The 19,844-nt window shown below is 42.8% G+C and overlaps 1 protein-coding gene across 1 annotated transcript; it reads right to left on the reverse strand.

Annotated features, from left to right (window-relative positions):
* Positions 1–655: 655 nt before the first annotated feature.
* Stoml3 (stomatin like 3) lies at positions 656–15,455 on the reverse strand. Its single transcript, XM_051176930.1, has 7 exons — positions 15,306–15,455; positions 9,065–9,168; positions 8,912–8,984; positions 5,738–5,820; positions 4,307–4,510; positions 3,210–3,344; positions 656–1,556 (listed from the first exon to the last, which is right to left on the reverse strand). Exons 1-7 carry the CDS (start codon positions 15,343–15,345, stop codon positions 1,332–1,334), a joined length of 864 nt encoding a protein of 287 aa, XP_051032887.1. The 5' UTR covers positions 15,346–15,455; the 3' UTR covers positions 656–1,331.
* Between the last annotated feature and the right edge of the window lie 4,389 nt (positions 15,456–19,844).

Raw genomic sequence — 19,844 nt, forward strand, 5'->3', positions numbered from 1 at the left:
TCATTTCCCTTCCTCTCCTCCAGAGAAAGGACCTTACCCTTGTCTCAGTGGATGGGAGTGGGGATGTGTTTTGAATGTCATCCTTGGCAGACTACACTCCATGATTCTTCTATAGCCTCTTTGTTACCAAGTGCACTTACTTGTCTTCAGAGGGTTTTTGTTTAGTCAGCCTTTAGTAAAAGCATAAGTTATAAAATGCACCAAAGAAATGACAACCCTTAATGCTATAAGAGACAGAGTCCCTTGAATCTGCAGAAGGATGTTTTGTTTTGTTTTAAAAGAGGATCTCACTATGTAGCTCTGGCTGGCCTGGAACTTTCTATGTGAACCAAGCCGACCAACCTCCAACTCACAGAGATCATCCTGCATCTGGCTCTAGAGTACTGGGATTAAAGGCCTAGTCTGTGTAGAAAGTTCCAAGCCCAGCAGGATGACATAGGAAGTATCAAAACCAAATAAGTAGGTAAGTAAAATAAGATAAAATAGACTTCATTTCTCAAAATGAATCCCAAAAGAAAATCACATCTTGGCAATGAAATAAACTCCAGTAAAGCAATTTTAAAAACTGTTCACTTTCTATGACTTTTTTATTTGCAACAGTTGTTTGGGTTGGGGAGAGATTACAAACAGCTCTTAATCACTATGGCTCTTGGGACTTGCATTGTGAAAACATTTAATTCACAGAACGACCTCCCCAGTGGTTACAGGTGTTTTCACTAGTAAGCAAAGTGCCCTGTTTCTGCCTTGCTGTTTCTCTGCACCTACTAAATGTGCATGATGCTGAGAATGGCCAACACCTTAACAGGACATGCAGTTTGTCTAGAGAGCTGGACCTCAGCTGGTACCTTTGTCCTGTGTTGTTGCTGCTACATTGCAGCAGAACTTTGTTTTCTACATTCAAATTGATCCTAAGTTTCAGTCTTGAGGGATTTCCTTACATCTACAGGAATTATAGCAAATAATTTTCTTGGAGCAGTAGATCAAATACACACCAAAAAGGCAGTCTCTGCTTTCCTTTACAAATGACCCAGGGTCCTTCTCCAACACAGTTTAAACCTAAAGTTTTTGTCAAAGTCACCCATAGCCTCCATCCTTCTGAGAGAAAGCCCCTGATGATTGTCACAGACAGCTACTAGTTACATAAGAATATTGAATATTGGTTATGCCTTAAAAAAAAATAAAAGCTCATTTGTGTTTGTGTAGGTGCTATGCTTCCCTCTGGGAATTCTGCTAGTTGTGGAGTTACTGTAACTGCCTCTCTCTTTTCTAATGGCTGACTTCTCATGGTACAGAAAGGCCTTTCTAAGCAGTAAGCAGTGACTTGGAAGACCTCAAGCTTTAACATTGACCTTCTTATTGTTGTCATAGCTGATGCCACCAATGCCCTCAAGTATGTTCATAGGCAGGGGAAACACAATGGTGGAATTCTTCTCAGTGGCCACAGTAGTCAAGGTCTGTAGGTAACGAAGCTGGAGGGCAATGGGGGACTCGGCCAGCACCATAGAAGCCGACTTCAGGGACTTAGAAGCATTCATTTCTCCCTCGGCTGCAAGGACCTAAAATGAGAGAAACAAGTTGACAGCAGCATGGTCTCTTCCTAGGTTTGTGTCCCCCATTATGCCTCCTGTTTCTCTGCTCACTTTCTTAGCAAAGACAAGCTTTTCACATTCTAGAGGGTTTGAAAAAATTCAAGAAGTTGCACAAAGTGAATGTTCTGGTTAGTTGTGGTTTTTGTTTTGTTCCAGTTGTTTTTGTTTGTTTGATTGGTTGGTTTGGTTTGGTTTGGTTTTGGGGGGGGTTGTTTTGTTTTGTTTTTACTTTACTCAGAGCAGAGTCATTTGGGAAGAGGGCACCGTAGTTGAGGGATTGCCGACATTAAATTTCCCATGGAAGTCTATGGATGGCATTTTCTTGATTAATAATTGAGAAGGGAGAACCCAGGCCACAGTGGGCCGTGCCATCACTGGGCCGATGGTCCTGGGTTGTGTAAGAAAGCAACCTGAGCAAGCCATGAGGAGCAAGCCAGTAAGCAGCATCCCTCCATGGCCTCTGCATCAATTCCTGCCTGGACTGAAATAAACCCTTTTCTCCTTAAGTTAGCTTTGTTTGTGGTGTTTATCACAGCAACAGAGGCATAGACTAGGACACTGGAACTAGATATTTTAGAAATTATTAGCTCTCAAGTTTATTTTCAAGCAGATAAAAGAAGTGTCATTTATATGCAAATGAGAACTTGACCTTCTAACCTCAGGATGTGTATATAGGCCTGAGAACAGCATTGGGAGCCAGTCTCTGCTGTTGTGCATTATAGGGACCCATCTCAGGAAGTCAGGCTTGCATGACAAATGTCCTTACTGCCTGAGCTGTCCATCTCTATGACTCTCATTTTATTCTGCTGCCAAATTAGTCTCATCTTTACAATGCCAAAATTGCTTATATTCTCTCAGCTTTTGATCATAGAAGTAATGAGTCCAATAACCCTCATTAGGACTCTCTCTATTGACTGCTCTTCTAAATTCTGAGATTACCCAAGAGAAACCCTGACCAGGGCTCAACTGACCCATCTGTGAGCACTTGCTTTCCTTGCCAAAAGAGTCCTACTTAGGAGCTCCTGGCACTCAGGAGACAAAGCAAGTATGACTAAGGAACAAGGGTAGAGAAAACCTTCCTTAGCCACAGTTTGGTGTCGTATCTGAAGATTTCCAATCTCTCACAGCAGAAAATCTATCCATACAGAACAAATGTGACAGCAGATTCTAGGACACTCAGACCAGACTGAGTTTTGAATGTTCTCATTCTAACCTGGCTTGTATTCAGTCACTCTTTTAAAGCCAGTAACATTTATCATACTCCAGTAACGATGCTTAAAACAAAGCACTAAGTTGGTCGCTTCAGAAATGTCAGCTTTATAATTGATGGTGGTTCCTGTGTGACTCCTGGCTCTGCTTCAAGGGATCTGAAAAGCTTTGTTTAGTCACATTCTCCTGAAGAACTGATATGGCCAGTGTTGCTTCCTGCATTTTCGATTACCCCACATGCAATAAGCAGAGTCCTGACCTATTCCCAAGCTTCCTCAAAGGGGTGGTAAGCTGTCCACTGTCTTTTAGGGAATTTCTTGGGAAAGAATCTCTTTTGGATCAATAATTGGGATTCTATTCTCCCCTCAGCTCCATCCTTCTCCACCACCATGCTAACCCAGTGTTTCTTACCCTGGCTCTGGCTTCCCTGGTGGCCTCAGCCTCAGCCGCCATGGACCTCTGCAGCTGCACAGGAATCCGGACATCTTTAATTTCCACCCTGGCCACACGGATCCCCCATAGCTCAGTGGCATCGTCAAGCAAGGTCTGTTTCCAGACGAAAAGGCATTGATTAGAAGACATGTGACCTGCTCATGTGTCTGGTGTGTTTGGGGAGACCGTCTTTTCTAAACTCACTAATGATGCTGGGAGGTGAAGTGACTATTCTGAAGGATTCTAATTGAATTTCCTTCTGACTTACAGACAGGAGGTTCAGAATCACAAAGTTGTGGACATAACAAAACACAGAAATGCTATTTATAAACTAGAATATGACAGTAGTGGGGCCAGATTTGTTACACATTCAGTGGTTATTATGGATGATTATTGACTTTGGTTATACTATGAGGTTTAAATTGTCCATGTATTGCCCATTTTTTGCTGTCTCAAATGAACTTTTTTGTTTTACACCACTGAAATGTAGGGATCCAAGGGCTGCCTGATAAGGGTTGTATTTCTTTTAGAGTAGTTTAAACTGGACATAAATATGGCTTGTAACTTGTTTTTTAAAAGGTTGACTTGCAGTGTTTGTTCATAATTTCAGATTTAGAGATAAAGAAAGAGGAACAATTCCCAAAGCTCCCTTCTCTCATGCAAACATTTAATGTTTTATAAACATTTGTTTTATACATATAGTTGTTCTGCATACATGTATGTCTATGCACCATATGTGCCTGGTATCCAGGAGATGAGGAGAGGGCATGGATCCCATGGAACTGTAATTTCAGATGGTTGTGAGTCACTATGTGGGAGCTGAGAATCAAACCAAGGTCCTCTGCAAGAGCAGCAAGTGCTGTTAACCACAGAGCCATCTCTCAGGCCCCCATGCAAATCTTTAAATCTATACCTTATGATTGATGATACATTACCAGCAATAAGGAAAGCCATCTTGAGAGGACAGCTATGTTTGAGTCAGAGAGGCTCTATTCTGAAGTATTGATGTTGGTAGTCATGGACCACCGAGATGACAGAATTCAAGATGCAGGCTCACAGTACTCTGTGGTTCTTACCTGGATGCTATGGGCAATCTCTTCTCTCCCAGATAAGATCTGGGACAAGGTCTGTGTCCCTAAGACATTTCTCAGAGTGGTCTGAGCCAGCAGAAATGTGGCTTGGTGAACATCATTTACATTGGCCACTGCTGAGACAGCGCTGTAGATTCTGTAATAGACGACTCCATCCACTTGGGTGGTCACAGAGTCTCTTGTGAGGATCTGCAGAGCATACACAGAGGGAGACCACGTGTGAGTTAGTTTACAATTGGCAAAGAGGCAACCAGCCTCCCTTACAGAAGGACGTCATCGTTTACTCATGCTAGCAATCGCCAAACATCGGTCCTGGCTTCGAAAATCTCACAGCTAAATGACTGCACAGGTTTGGTCCCTACCTATCCCTGTAGCGTCAACTTAGAGAATTCTTACATCCCATAGGCCTTCTTCCAAACAGAATTTGCATGATGTTATCTAACTGGTGTGCTAGTCTTGTGGGGCTAAAGGAGAAGCAGAGCTTCTTGGGAAACATAGATGGCGCCAGAGACCGTGTTCTATATTCAAGCAAAGCACCAGAGCTCTAGAGCTCTAGAGACCCAGCCACAGTCGTTCTGAACAAAGGTTCTCTCTCTCTCTCTCTCTCTCTCTCTCTCTCTCTCTCTCTCTCTCTCTCTCTCTCTCTCTCTCTCTCTCTCTCTCTCTCTCTCTCCCCCCCCCCCCACTCTGCAGTGGCCTGGACTTTGATTGGTTTCCTGCTTGCTTTTCACTTTAGCCCCCCTCCATCTTTCCTGCATCTTCCTTTCTTCTAGATGCCTTTGGTTATAAGAGGGTGGTGTGGGTGTCAGCATCACTTCCTCTTCTCTAGCACCCAGTTACTGCTTTGGGTCATTAATTCATACGACTTCAAGAATAATTTGAAGTCCAAATTCAAGCAGGTCCTGTGTAGTCTCTGTAATGTTCCTATACTTGTTCTATCCCAACACATAAACCAAAAGTGACTAACAAAAGTAAAGGTCAACTATGCCACTGTCTCTAAAAGTCCCTCTGAAGAAAGACGGTGCTCGGGAGGCAGAGGCAGGAGGATCTCTGTGAGTCCGAGGCCAGCCTGGTCTACAAAGCGAGTTCCATGACAGGCTCCAAAGCCACACAGAATAACAAACAAACGCCCCTCTGAGAAGACTGTGGATAGTGCAGCTGATCTCCTACCCCACCCCCTCTAACTCCTCAGCTCCAATCTGCCTCCACCTGGCTATCCCACAGCTTTTCGGCCTTTCAGGCCCGCCCTTCCCATTCATTTTCATTTGGCTAATTAAAGCCACCTGAATCACTTCAAGAAGGCTCTGGGGTTGGGGATGGGGATTAAGCCACACTCCCCCTGGTAGGTTAAAATTATGCCCAGGTCATAGGGAACCCAGGGGTTTCGTTTTTTGGTAACTCTGTTTAATCTTGTACCTCTTGTGGAGGAATGTTGCAAGTAACTGTTCGGAGATCAACTTTGACAAACACATCAATGCAGGGCAGGACCAGGATCAAACCTTTGCAAAAAGAAAATTGATTTAAAATTTGACCTGTTCAAAAGAACTACAGATGGTCTTCTAGGTATGTTGAACATCGTTTTTGTAGTGCTATATGCATTTTTTTGGATCTTCAGTAAGGAAACACTCAACTTTGGGGAAGGTGACTGCTTCTGGTCATTCAGTAAGTAAAGGAAATTAACTGCTTAGGAATTAAGGACCTTTGGCAAAATGCTAAAAAGAGCCCTGACACACATGTTTTTAATTTTTTGTTCATAAGTAATTGACTTCTCTTTAAGCATTTATTTTGAGGTTCGTTTTAAAACAATATCTAAGAAATTGGTTTCCTAACTAGAAAGAGTCAAGTTTGGCTGTGATTATTAGTTACTGCTAAAAGAATACTGTATTAAAACTGGGCATTGGTGATGAACACCTTTAATCCCAGCACTGGGGAAGCAGAGGCAGGCAGATCTCAGTGGTTCAAGGCCAACCTGGTCTACAGAGTGAGTTCCTGGACAGGCTCCAAAGCAATTCAGAGAAACCTGTCTCAAAATACAAAAACAAGGAGAATAACACATTAAAATCTTCCACCCAGTCTCAGGGATTCAGGAAGGAGACTGAAGTAGGTGGATTGCAAGTTCAAGTCCTGCCTGGGCTACATAAGGAATCCAAATCCAGCTTGGACAACAGATACTCAGGTGGATTGCAAGTTCAAGTCCTGCCTGGGCTACATAAAGAATCCAACCAAACCCAGTTGGACAAATTAAAGTTTGTCTCAAAAACATATGCATGTATGCATATTTGTGTATATCAATCATGTATAATATATAATATGTAATATATATGTATATATATTTGGTTGGCACTTGACTAGCACAGTCTTCCAGGGGCCCAGGTTCCCTGCAAACAGTGCACTGCAGAACTGAAAATTGACATATCTCTTTAGCTGTGTTCAAGTGTAATGGCATCCCCCAGGTGCAATGCTTCTGTTTCTGAGTAGTAAGTACTGGGCTTGGAGCAGGTCAGGGAAGGGGCAAAGTAAGAAAGCCCATCTGAGAACACTGTGAGTCCTCAGCTTTACCCCAGAAGCTTTTGTTCTTATGAGCGTCACAGCCACAGTCATGACGGCAATGAGGACATGGATCCATTTCCACACATCAGAAATCTTTATGTTACTGGATTTGTTTTCAAGGCAGAAATCAGCCTTTAGTCTGAGTGGAGAGCCAGCCACATGGGATGAGTACACAGTGGCTTGCTTTGGCCATTAATTCATGGTATTTCAAGATTTATTTTGTTCTCTTAATTTTCTTTAGTCCTGTGGTAAGAATCCCCACCCTACTGCTGTCATCTCTCTCTCTCTCTCTCTCTCTCTCTCTCTCTCTCTCTCTCTCCCTCCCGTGTTTTCATGTGTGTGTGTGTGTGTGTGTGTGTGTGTGTGTGTGTGTGTGTGTGTGGTGTCTCTGATTAATTTCAAATTCCTAAGAACTACCTTGAGTTCAATGTCAGCCAACCTCATGCCTGGGACCACTCACTGATCTTTCCTGAGCTTCCATTACCAATGACATATAAGATGTAGTGAAGATGAAACACAGGTCACCATGACAACAAAGTACTAAACAAGATGTCTGGCCTCCACGAAGTAATGGATATGGCTGTTCTTCTTGTCAATACTTTTATTACTAAAGGACAGTTTGCCATTTACAAACACCTTAGCAATTTGGCTTGTTTCCCTTTGGTCCTCGTGATGTTCTGAGGTAAACTGTTAGCCCCAGAGACATGCATGACGCGGGTTGTTATCCTGGGACTCTTAGCAGAGAAGTCTTTTGGGAGAATTCATTTAAGAAAGACACATTCTCCTCAGGAGTTTTCCAAGTGGTGGCTGCTCTGCCTGTCTCCCCACTCTAGTTCTATTTTAACAGTCTTGGGCCCTTCAGACAGGAGCATGACTGAGGAGAGGCGCTTGCTGACTCTTCATTGGTAGACAGGCTAACACTGATGTCTCGACAAATGGATAAAAAGCATCTGTATGAAGCACTTCTTGCCCATCCTCTTAGGTTGGTTACAAAATTAGACAAAAATTATACTATCGGAATGATCAGGACTCATTCATAAAATTACCCTCGGAAGTTTCTCACAGCCTTTTTCAATGTAGCATATGACAGCATACAGCGTTGTTGATCTGTGGTCAGGTACAGAGTCTAACCATGCATAAAAAACTCCTGCCCTTCCACCCCTGGTCTCGCAGCGATCTTGGAGATTTAACAGTTTTACTCAAAATGTAGGAACAGGGACAGGAAGCAAATGTTATAAGAGAAACACAAGGAAGGGCCACTGTTTTGTGAAAGCCCTTTCTATCCATAATATTAAAGTCAATCATATAAAATTGTCATTGTTATAAATTAAAACAAATACAAGCAATTTATGTGGTTTAAGATAAGCTGTGACCCAAGACCGCAGGTCTAGGACTTTTTACTATCCAACACTTCCCATCCCCTCCCCCAGGCAAAAAGTCTGAATAGTTTGTGACCCTCTTTACTTCCCAGAGCTATAGACAGCATGGGAAAAAAAAAAAAAAAAAAAAAAAAAAAAAAAGATGTACCTGGTATTAGATGCCTGGAATCTCTTGTTTACCATCAGCCACTGTGATACTCGCTGACAAATAATTAAATCTATTTGGGTCTCCAGGTCTTCATTTTCACAACTAGAAGACTCCACTAAGAGGCTTGTGCCTTTATCCATAGGCTCCCCACCAGGGGAATATGTATGTGTGCATGTATGTATATATGTATGCAGTGTGTGTGTAGCCCTTTCCAAACATTAATACAATCCACCTCCTTGAATAGTCCCTGTGGGTAATTTAATGGGCCACATGGGCCATTTGCTTTCTTCCTTCATTCCCTGGACTTTTTGCTCTTTACAGTCCTGGACATAAATGACAGCCAGTCAATGTAGGCTCAGATTTCATAATACTCAAACTGGTGGCCTCTCCCACTAACATGCCCAATGGAGCATGTTTGTGCCTAAAACACAAGGTCTCCAGCTTTCTATGTGTTTTCTTGGACACTCAATAGTTCCCATGGGTTGTGGCAACAGATGTCCACAGTCTCCATACCTGGTCCCTTGGCTTTATCAGCTTGGATGCGTCCCAGTCGGAAGACAACAGCACGTTCATACTCCTTAATGATCTGAGAGATTAAGGGAGAACCTTTAGTCTCAATGTCTGTCAGTCAACAGGGAGACACCTATTTGTTTCCCAGGGCATTACCTTCAAGCACATCCATATGGAGATGGGGAAGGTAATGAGCATCAACAGCAAGGAAAGGGAAAACAGAATCCAGCCACACACACCAAGCCGGTTCTTGTTGATGCCTGGGAAGTGAGAAAAGCAAGTTTATAATCTAAGTGATTCTTAACAAAATTATCAGGCAGTGTGAGGAAGGAGAGAGTATTTCTTGACACCGCCCAAGATTGACAGGAAAGAGGAACAAACCTAACTCCATTCATACTGTGAATATAGTTACAAATAGCTGTGTGCAGGTGTGTTCCTCTCTCTCTCTCTCTCTCTCTCTCTCTCTCTCTCTCTCTCTCTCTCACACACACACACACACACAGACACACAACACACACTCGCATGTGCAGGAATTCAAAATGCTTTGTATGAGGAGGGGTGCTTAGAAATTAAAATCAATCTGTCCCTTCCAAGAAGTTGCTCAACAATCAACAGTGATAATCATCATTATGTTTTGTAAGGCCAGCTTGTTTCATTATTATCCAAACAAGAAAAGATGTCTTGGAATGTGATCATGAACCAGTCATATTGGGATCATCAGATTTTTGGGTCCCTTGAAGTCTTCATTTGAAATTCAAAACAAGCCCTGAGATAGGTAGGGAGGTGCTATTATCCCTAGAGAGGAGAGTGATGTGCATGTGGGAAAATGTCTTAGAGGCCCTGGGTGCTAGTTTCTATGCAAGGTCTCTCATGTGCCGGCTCCAGAGCTTTACACGATCCATTTCAGAAGAGACTTTTCATCAATAAGATGGAGATAGAAGTAACCTACTTTGAAAGATCTGGTGAAGATTAAATGATGCCATTTTTACATAGCTCCCGATCCCGTGTGTATGTGTCTATGTCTGAATGTGTGCCTGTGTCTATTTGTGTATGTGCCTGTGTGTCTCTCTGTGTATATGTGTATCAGTTTGTGTGTGTATGTATGTCTGCATGTGTGTGCATGTGTGTGTATGTGTGTGTCCTATTATTCCCGCTTTACAGATGAATAGAAGATCCCGAAACTTATCAAACTGCTTTGTAATAGGAGGACACTTATTTTAAGTCCTATTTCCACAACTTAACATCTTGAAGCTTTAGTCACATCAATCATAATTTCTTGTTCATGGAATGTGCATGTCTGGCCAACCTTTTCGCGTCAGAACTCTTTACAGTCATCCTCTCACCTCCTTGGTGGTCCTCTGCACATTCTCTTTTCCTCGGCAATCACCTCCTTTCTCATCTCCCAACCCCTTTCGGCTGAGTCTCATTTTCCATTCAAACATTAGAACTAGTTGTCTTTGCTAGATACACCACCCTGGCAATCCCAGCCACTCCCCTGCCCAGGTTAGAGACACGGGTCGTCATCATTGCCTCCTCCTTATCCATCTACTAACGTCATTTTGGGACTTCCACTGATACACTAGAAACATACATACATACACACACATATATATATATTTACTTATAAATACATATTTAGATATTTACTATATATTTATTACACACATACACACACATATACATTTACTTATAAATACATATTTATATATTTACTATACATTTATTTAAATTATATGTACATATTTATTTACTTATTTAAGAGGGTTCTGAGTTTTTCTTTTATGAACAGTGAAGTGATGGGAGTTTCTAAGCACTCTTTTGTGAATGTGTATAGGATAAATCCCTGGTAGTGTATGTGTTAGAGTAAAAAGATTTACAATCTTACTCAATAGTCAATGCCCTTTAAGGAGTTTGAATCTACCCCTCCTCTCTGACAGTACATGTACCTCCTTCTGCATGGTCTGAGCTCATGAAATTGTATCAGGTTTGTCAACTGTTCTAGCTTGCTGGGTGAAATATATTTAGCAGTAAAACTTTTCTAAGTGTTCTGTCTAAATATACATGAAGATTGCATATGAACAATAATGGCTTGCCTGCCTACTTGAAAGCTGAAATTCCTGAAACATCAACCTGTGACGTCATGGAACTGCTCTGAGGTGAACCTGAGTACCTGTGCAGGATAAGAAGAAACTCTGGCGCTGGTGAGATGGCATGGGGGATAGGGTGCTTGCCACCAAGCCTGGGGACCTGAGTCTGATTCTTGGAACACCCATGGAGGGAAGAAAGAATCAACTCTTGCAAGTTGTCCTCTGATCTCCACGTCTGTGCTGTGGCATGTGAATGCCTTGCATGCCCACTGCCCCCATGATCATACAGTTAGAGACAGAAAAATCTTCCCAGTCTCTAACTTTTAGAAAATTAAAGAAAAGGGAGAAAGAGACAGACAGACAGACAGAGATACAGTGAGAGACAGAGAGAGATGGAGAAGGAGGAGGAGAAGTTGTCTATAACTGTCCATTTAGAATTGTGCAAAGTTGTTCATGCTGATAATCCCAGCATGTGTGCAGCTGAGCCAGGACATGGAGTTGAAGTCCATCCTAGGCTACATAGCAACACCCAGCTTAACAATAACAGCAAAAGAACCTTCTAAATTAGAGTGCCCCTCCTCATGCACCCCTGCCTCAAGAGGTCTGGCCTCACAGTTCATGAAAAAGACCCAAAGCAACAGCATCCCCCAGGCCTGGGACTCAGGAAGCCAGGCTTGCCACCAGGCTCCTGAACACCAGGAGTTTAGTTTTGGTAGCTGAACTGGTGGTGGTCTGCACTACAGTTTCAGTGACCCAGACATGGGTCCAGGGAAAGCTCTCCATGGATCTGCCCCTTTGCACATATCTTTGCCCCTCACTCACACTTGTATCCCACATGTTCTCCTACCTCACTTCCCCAACCTATTTGTTCCTATAACCCCCATCACCGCCATCCTTGAGGGCTCTAGGGTCCCTTGTGAGTTTTAGCTGCTTCCCATGTCTTCCCTGTGGATGTTCAGTGCTTTGAAGCAGAGTTCTGTTCCTGGCTCCCTCCTGGCTCACAGCAGGTGCTAGTGGGTGAGTGGCTGGTCCATTCTAGCCCACTTTGATGTCTCAGAATGATGCTGCACCACCAGTTAGATTTATGGGTTCATTTGGAAGTTCTTATGAAAAATAATGATCCATTAGAAGAGACTCTGTCTCTCACGAGACTTAATTAACCCAAGAACCATAAGCCATTGCATTTTCTCCTTCACGCTTCTGCCTTCCTGCACACTCACCCTCCACATCATTATGAGAAAATAAAGGATATGTCCTTGCATCATTCTCCTCTGCCCCCACACTCCCCATGCTTCCAGCCCCACTCCCTCTGAAATGACGGCACTGATATCATTTCAAACACAGGTATTTTGCCCCTAATATTTATCTTCAGATGACCTCACAACACTTCCATGTATACCAATACAGATGACAAACACCCTGGCAGACACACAATATTGTATTTTTGCATACGTTTTACTAATTAATCATGGACAGAGCCTCATGTGTCCCAGGCTGGCTTCAAACTAAAATGTAACTGAAGGTGACTTTGCACTTCTGATCCTCCTTCCTCCCCCTCCCGAGTTCTGGCTTTAGTGGTGCGTACCCTCGAAGATGCTGAGGATTGAACCCAGCTTTTTGTGCATGCTAGGCAAGTACTCTTACCAATTGAGCTGCTTGCACAGCCCACAGGTATATGCTTTTATAGTCTATAAAAGTACTTGAGAATCATTATAGGATGATAGTAACAGGAAAAAAAAATGGCATGGCATAAAACCATCAGCTAGTGGGCTTCCAATTAGTACAAATACATGCATAAAAGAATTCTGGAAGAAATTTAAAGCAAATGTTTCTGAGTAGTGGAAACATAGTGGTTCTGAATTTTTAAATGTTGTGATGTTTTTATGAAAAGATTTTTTTTTATTTGTTGTGTGAGTGTTTGCCTTTGTGTACATACATGCCTCATGTGCATACAGTGCTTGAGGAGGGCATCAGATGCCCTGGAACTAGAGTTGCAGATAACTGTGATCCACCATGTGGGTGCTGGGAACAGAGCTGAGGTTTTCTGCAAGAGCAGTGAGTGTTCTTAACAGCTGATCCATCTCTCCACATCCTAATTCTGTTTTCTCAAATATACATATATTTATGCTTTTATAAGGAAATGTTTTCATAAGAAACTCCTGTCCAAATGTTCTCCCTCCTTCCCTCTCTCCATCACTCCCTCTCTCCTTCACCTCCTATCCTGTTAAGACACAGTGGGAACAACACTCCAACAGCTTCTAGAATCCCTCTTCAGAGAATCTCAGCCTTCAGCATCAAATATAATACCCAGCATTAAACCCTAGGGATAAACACTGTTTCAGCAGTATAATTCATCTTTCCTACCTGTCTGTTTTACTAAAAGAGACAAATAGCTTTCATTGAAAATGATTTTAAGCAAACTATAAATTCACTATACACTCCGTATTATTGGGAGGACTAGTCACTAGATCCTGATTGTATTGGAATTAGAACCAAGAAGGACAAACTCAGTCTGTAAGTCTCAGAAAATCCACATTGCATTTCTCATACATTTTCAACAGCACAGGAAACACGGACCCGGATTGTTTTTTCTGCAAGAGTACAAGTTTATTGTTTGATTGAAAGGTCCTAACTACAAAAACCTATGGTCACTCTAAGATGCCTCACTGATGAGGAGGCGTCAGTCATGCCCTCTGCTCAGGTGCTGTCTTACCCTGTTAGAGTGGAAACCAAAATCCTCACAGATTCACTGGTTTAAAAAGGTGAGGTTCAGCATGACACACACCTGCAATATGAACACTACAGAGCCTGAAGCAGGAGGATGGCCAACATGAGCTATCAAGTGTGAAGTCCCCACCTCCCACACCCATAAAGCCACATAAGGCTGATCAATTGATTGGAGCTTCCTAATTGTGGAGTTTCTGAGTCCAGAATTTGTAACTGCGGAGGTAAAATTCTCAGGGCTCTTCACCTCCCTTAACACCCATTCAGGGCTCACCCCTGTGTCTGTCCCAACACCAATGTGAACATCAGCCAATCCTTTTGGAAGGAGTCCCCTTAAGAGGCTGGCTGGTCCCACCTCTACTCTGTTGCGACCTGCAAACCATTTCCACCGTGGAACATATAATTTGGGACAGCTCCGTTCCACATTCCCAGGACACTGCCACTCATATTTGGCTCAAAAATAAACCATGTCTTATTCTTTTTTGAAAGGAGAGTTGTGTTTTCTTATTGACAGTGTGAGACCTTGTCTCTTAAAATAAAAGAAAGGACACAGTGGTTGTATGCCTGCAATCCCGACAGTTAGAAGGTGAGGGCAAGAAGTTGAGTGGCGGCCTCAGCTACCAGGCAAGTCACAACAGCCTGAGTGACATGAGAAGAACTGTTCTCGAATTTTCAAATGATGTCTAGTGCTTCAGGCTATCAGCATTGCTATGCCTATGTCAAGGAAAAAAAAAAAAAAAAAAAAAAAAAAAAAAAGACTGCCACTTTGCTAAATTCTGTTTTTCTTTTCTCAGTTAGTCATGCTAAATGCTTTCTTAACTTTCACCTTGAAATCTGGTTTTGGCAGCTGAAGGTTACAGAGCATAGTATAAATCCCATGCACAGGCACACTCCCCGAGTCCGTGTTACCACCATCACTGTTTAACCAGTTTCTAAACTCCCCAAGACCCAGTTCATTTGTAAAATGATAGTAAAGACTTTCCTTCCCCACAACTGTCAGGTATGAGAAGGCAACAAGAATCAAACACTTCCCAGTCCCCACCCCCACCCCCTTCCCCCCCACCCCCGTCACTAGGGCTAAGCGCAGTACTTGTATTTAAAGGCTAAGTCTTACTCTCTCAACTTCTTCCCATTCATTTGAAGTTGTTCAGCATAAGCCAATGTTTCTCCTAATCATAGTATCATCAGATACATTTGAATGTGGATAAAAGTCAGCCTCCATCATATCTATGCTACGGAAGGTGAAGAAAACGATGCAAAGATAAATAAAGGGAATGAAGGAGAACAAGTTACAGACCGCCATTCAAAAACCAAAGTAAATAGTATATATGAAACAAGGGGTTCTAAATGGAATCGAAGGCCCCGCTCCTCTTTGAGACAGGGCAGTGCAATACAGCCCAGGCCAGCCTTGAACTCATAGCAATTCTCCTGCCTCAGCCTCCAGAGTGTTGGGATTTCAGGTGTGCCCAGCTGAAGTCAATTTCAGTGTCTACGTGGGATCGTGGGATCGTATCACACCTCTCCAGTGCTCCACTCCTGCTCTGACTAGTGTGTGTGTGGCATTCAGAGAGGAGGAAGGAACCTACCCACTAAGCTGTCCTTATCCAGTTTCTCGGGCGAATCCATCTCATTCTTGAGAGGCTTTCAAATCCGGCAGATGGTGCTGAGTCTGGATCCAAGCGTGACTGCAGGCATCAGCTGAGCAGTGTGTGGAGAGGAAGCCAGAGCAAGGGAGGCTCCCTCCCCTTGGCACACACCCTGAGGAGTAGTAACCCTGGTGCAAGCAGCCTGGAAACATAAACAAAGCACCTTCCCTGACTTCACACTGTCTTTGTTCAAAGAGGAAAGGTGAAAAACAGATAGCCTTCTGTCAGGGCTGCTTCCTATAAGATACCATGTGGCCCTGTATCGTTTACTTAATGTAAAACATTGCTAGGGCCCCTTGTGTAACTCACTATCTGATATGCAAGTATATCTGTCCTCCGGCATTATCATTGTATTATAATGCAATAATGTAACCTAATTCATCCAACATACTGAAGTAAGAACACTTTCAAAAGCAAAGTCAGTCATGCCACATCCTTAAGATAACCCAAGTGCTAACTGATGGATAGTTGTCTCCGGCAAAATTTAAAACTACTGGCCAGTCCTTCTTTTTCCTGACACTCCCCTCTCCCTGTGCATCAAGCCTTTTAATGCTTTTAGGTGTTTGTTTTCAGATAGGAGTTCATTCTAATCCACGGTGGCTTTGAGCTCCTAGGAATTCTCCTGCCTCGGTACTTCTCCCTGACTGCCCTGAGTGCCAAGATTGCAGGCATGAGTCTCCACCCAACTTTCTTGAAATTGTTGCACAGCCTCTTGCCTCAGGGCCTTTGCACTTATAAGTATACAAACAAAGCAGGACTTTTGTTTTGTTTCTTTTAGACCAGACTTAGCTTACCACCTGTTTGCTTTAAGTATTGTGCCCTGCCAAGTCTATTCCTCCCTGTATCATCTCTGGCCACTTTTGTGCCGCCTCAGTAAGTGAGTGACTGTGACAGAGCCTACATGAGCTGAAGAACTTTCAATATTATGGGCTCCAAAGAAAGGCATGTTGGCCTGAGCTTGACACTACATTTTCTATGTGGAGAGTAAATAGATTATTACCTATCACATCCAAGTGTTTGGAGCATCCCAGACAAGAGCTGATGTTCAACAGATGCTTGTCCAGTGAATAGATACGCAATGTGATGATGATAAAAGTTCCTAGGAGGCAAAGCTCTTTCTGAGATGCAGAGATCCATCTGCTGGTCGGATGGTCCACTGCTGGTCAGTGATTCATTCATTCATCTGTTTGTTTTTGTCAGCGTTTCCTTGATTAATGGTTGATATAGGAGGGCACAGCCCACTGTGAGCAGTGCTGCTCCAGGGCAGGTGGGTCTAGACTATATAAGAGAGTAGGCTGAGCAAGCCATATAGAGAAAGCCAGGAAGCAGAGATCCTCTGTGGTCCTTGCTTCAGTTTCTGCCCTGTCTTCCCTCATATACAGTCTGTGAGCTGGAAGACGAAATTCTTTCCTCCCCTTGCAGTCATGGTGTTTATCAAAGTAATAGAAACCTAACTAAGGACATGGCCCAGGATTTCCTCTTGTGCCACACTCCTAGAACCAAGTGCCATGGTAAATTTATTCTAATACTGAAAATCCCTCTCTCACATCCATTTTCTAAATATTTACTTCTGTCTGTGTAAAAGGACAAAACCAACAGCCCTTTGTCTTGTATTTTCTATGTTTTCTTTTTCTTTTTCTTTTTCTTTTAACCTATCTAGTTGTTCACCCTTGCAGAAACAGCTTTAAACATTTCCCACAGCATGGTTAGATTTACCAAGTACTTGATTGTCTTCTCTGCAAACTGAAGCATGGCTCTTATAGGAATACATGTGGAATTTTAGAATTTTAGGGAAGTCAGCTTGGTTCAGGGAACCAGATTCCAGCAGAAACACGAGCAAGCCCACATGAGGTGGGATCTGTCCAGCCTACAACACCTTCATCCAAGTGTGCTGCGTAGAAGTCATGCCAGGGCATAGGGGCTGAGAAAGCAGCTTGGAGTACACACTGGCAGCATGGCCAGAAACTACGGCATTGTCATGTATTAGCCACGTCATCAGGTATCAGACCTGATGTGGAATGTAAATAATAGGATTTACCAACAATTTGTTCAAGTGAGACTCATTCGGATGTTGCATTTAAATGGGGTGCTGTTTGGAGCCGTTAAGGATTCCTTATCATCACGTGGAGTGGGAGCTGAACCCTGTATTTGTCACTCAGTTATCTTCTAAGTGGGGACTGTTGAGTGAATTCAATGCCTCCCTTTTCTTCTGTGATCAAGTGAGCCCAAGATTGACTCATCACATGAATACTTTGACCAGGCCTCTTCTCTCCTTCATCTAGAATGCTCCTCATTTTCTGTAAGTTTCAAAACTTAGGAGCTGGGCATGATGGTGCAAACACATAATCCCAGCATTTAGGAGGCAGAGACAAACGGGTTGCCACCAAGTTGGGATCAGCTTGCTCTACATAGACCAGCTAAGGATACATGTTGAAAATCCCATGAAAAACATAACCAAGAACAGGAATGAAAACCCCTAAAGTTCCAGGCCCATCCCTGAGTCTGTGTTGCTGATGCATCAATTCCGTTTCTTCTTAGCCATTGTTCTACCATCTTGCTGTCATCCTTAGTGACAAACCCATACTGTAAATAGCTATAGGAGAGTTTCCTGTTTGCATCATTTCTCATACCTAAGCCATGCTCAGTTTGTATCCAGAATGCGAACAACCTTCTCCCTTTGAATCATATGCCCCTTTCTGGTCATGTAGCAGAGGCTCTGGCTTAGTTTTATTTCTAAAGGCATTTTCCCCAGTATTGGCCAAATGCAATTTATGTTATAGCTGCCACTCAAGGAAATGCGAGATTCACAACAGAAACAGTAATTGTTCCCAGGGGCCGCTAGAAAGCATCTCAGGAGAACTCACTGTGTGTCCCCTTGGAAGATGACTAAACAGCTGTTTTTCTTCTTCTTGCAAAATGTTCCACACATCTCCACCTCGAAAGCAATGGTGGCTTCATGTTATAAACACCATGAATCCCTACAGAGGAGTTTGGGAAACAGAATGAGAGGCCATGTTTCCGAGGGTAGAGTAGCCCCAGGTAGGCCTCAGGCAATGGATTTTCTGATGGCATCTTCTTCCTTCATCATGGAGGAGTGTGTGTGTGTGGAGGGGGTATTTGCTGTTTGGATACTTTCAGTCTATCAATTCCTGAACTAGGTGAAGCTCTACCCAGAGGACAGCTGCTTTCAAATGCCCAGACTATGGTCTAACTCTTAAGGAATATAGCAAGCTCAGGCATCCTTCATGCCTTCTTTTCCCCTAGTGGTGATATTTGGAAGAACTAAGCCTCTAACCTGAGACAGTCCATTCTAGCCACAAGCCTTTCAGCTTCCTGTTTCAGGGACACCCTGATATTTTTTGTTCAGAGGGACAATGTGCTCAGGGACACTTGCTGTTCCCTTAAGGCTTGTCCCCTTTAAAGAAATTGTTGTTTCCACTATACACGTTAGTCATACTCATGAACACACATATCTTTCACTAAATTTGGTCCCTAATTGTATGAAGATACTTATGGAGAGAACTTTCTACCCTGAAGTGCTGACCTAGATCTCTCTGCTAAGTGATGTCAATTAAACATCTCTACCTGGATATACCAGATTCAATATTGTATACCTGCTACATAGGGATCTTTTGTGATGAAAATTTTGTTGATGCTTGTGAAATAACATATGCAAAGCACGCATAGATTCTGTAGGCATATATTTTAACCAACTATGCAGCTGTAAACATTGTGTCCAATGCCACAACTGGATTATTACCCACACCCCTGGAACTCCCTGAGCATGCCTTCCCATCACAGCCCTACTCTCCACAACAAGAAGCAGGAATTCTGTTTTCTTGTTTTTCAAATAGATTTGTTTTCATATGTATAATTTAGTCTTACTTGCTTTTAACCTAAATAAAACTCCCCTTGTGACCTTCTCAGATTAGTTATACCATGTTTCAAGGTTAATTCACACTCTTGTAAGAAAACAATGATTTTGAGGGCAAGAGAGATGGCTTTGTAGTTAAGAGCACTGGCCGCTCTTGCAGAGAACCTGGGTTCAGTCCCCAGCACCCACATGGCAGCTCACACCTGTCTTGTCTGTAACTTGTCCTATGAGATCTGATGCCTTCTTCTGGCCTCTATGTACATGCAAGTGGGTACAGTTGGGGCAAACACTCATACACATAACAATAAGAGGGAAAGTTTAAAAAGACAAAACAATTCTTGTTGATATCCGACACTCCTTCATAGACAGTAAACAAGCCACAGTTCATTTACTTGAAGTAATGTTAAATTTTTTGTTATTACACATGCCACCATGGTTATTTTTGTATGGGTATCATTTGCTCTGAAACCAAGACATAAACATTCAGAAATAGATCCGGTAGCTTGTATGTTCTACTTTACAGGTGTGTTATCATCAGCTTTGCAAAATTCCAAAGTGGTTTGTGTGTGTGTGTGTTTATATGCACTATATGCATGTGGTACCCA

The sequence above is a fragment of the Phodopus roborovskii genome, unplaced genomic scaffold, assembly GCF_943737965.1.
Source record: "Phodopus roborovskii unplaced genomic scaffold, PHOROB, whole genome shotgun sequence".
NCBI lineage: Eukaryota > Metazoa > Chordata > Mammalia > Rodentia > Cricetidae > Phodopus > Phodopus roborovskii.

What these genes read in the sequence shown, in the direction of transcription:
- Stoml3 (XM_051176930.1), bottom strand. Translation starts at nt 15,345, where the DNA reads ATGGATTCGCCCGAGAAACTGGATAAGGACAGCTTAGTGG. An exon ending in TGATAAAGCCAAGGGACCAG is followed by an intron (nt 5,821 to 8,911) that starts GTATGGAGACTG and finishes CTTTTTGCAAAG; the next exon opens with GTTTGATCCTGGTCCTGCCC. An exon ending in GCAACATTCCTCCACAAGAG is followed by an intron (nt 4,511 to 5,737) that starts GTACAAGATTAA and finishes TATGCTCTGCAG; the next exon opens with ATCCTCACAAGAGACTCTGT.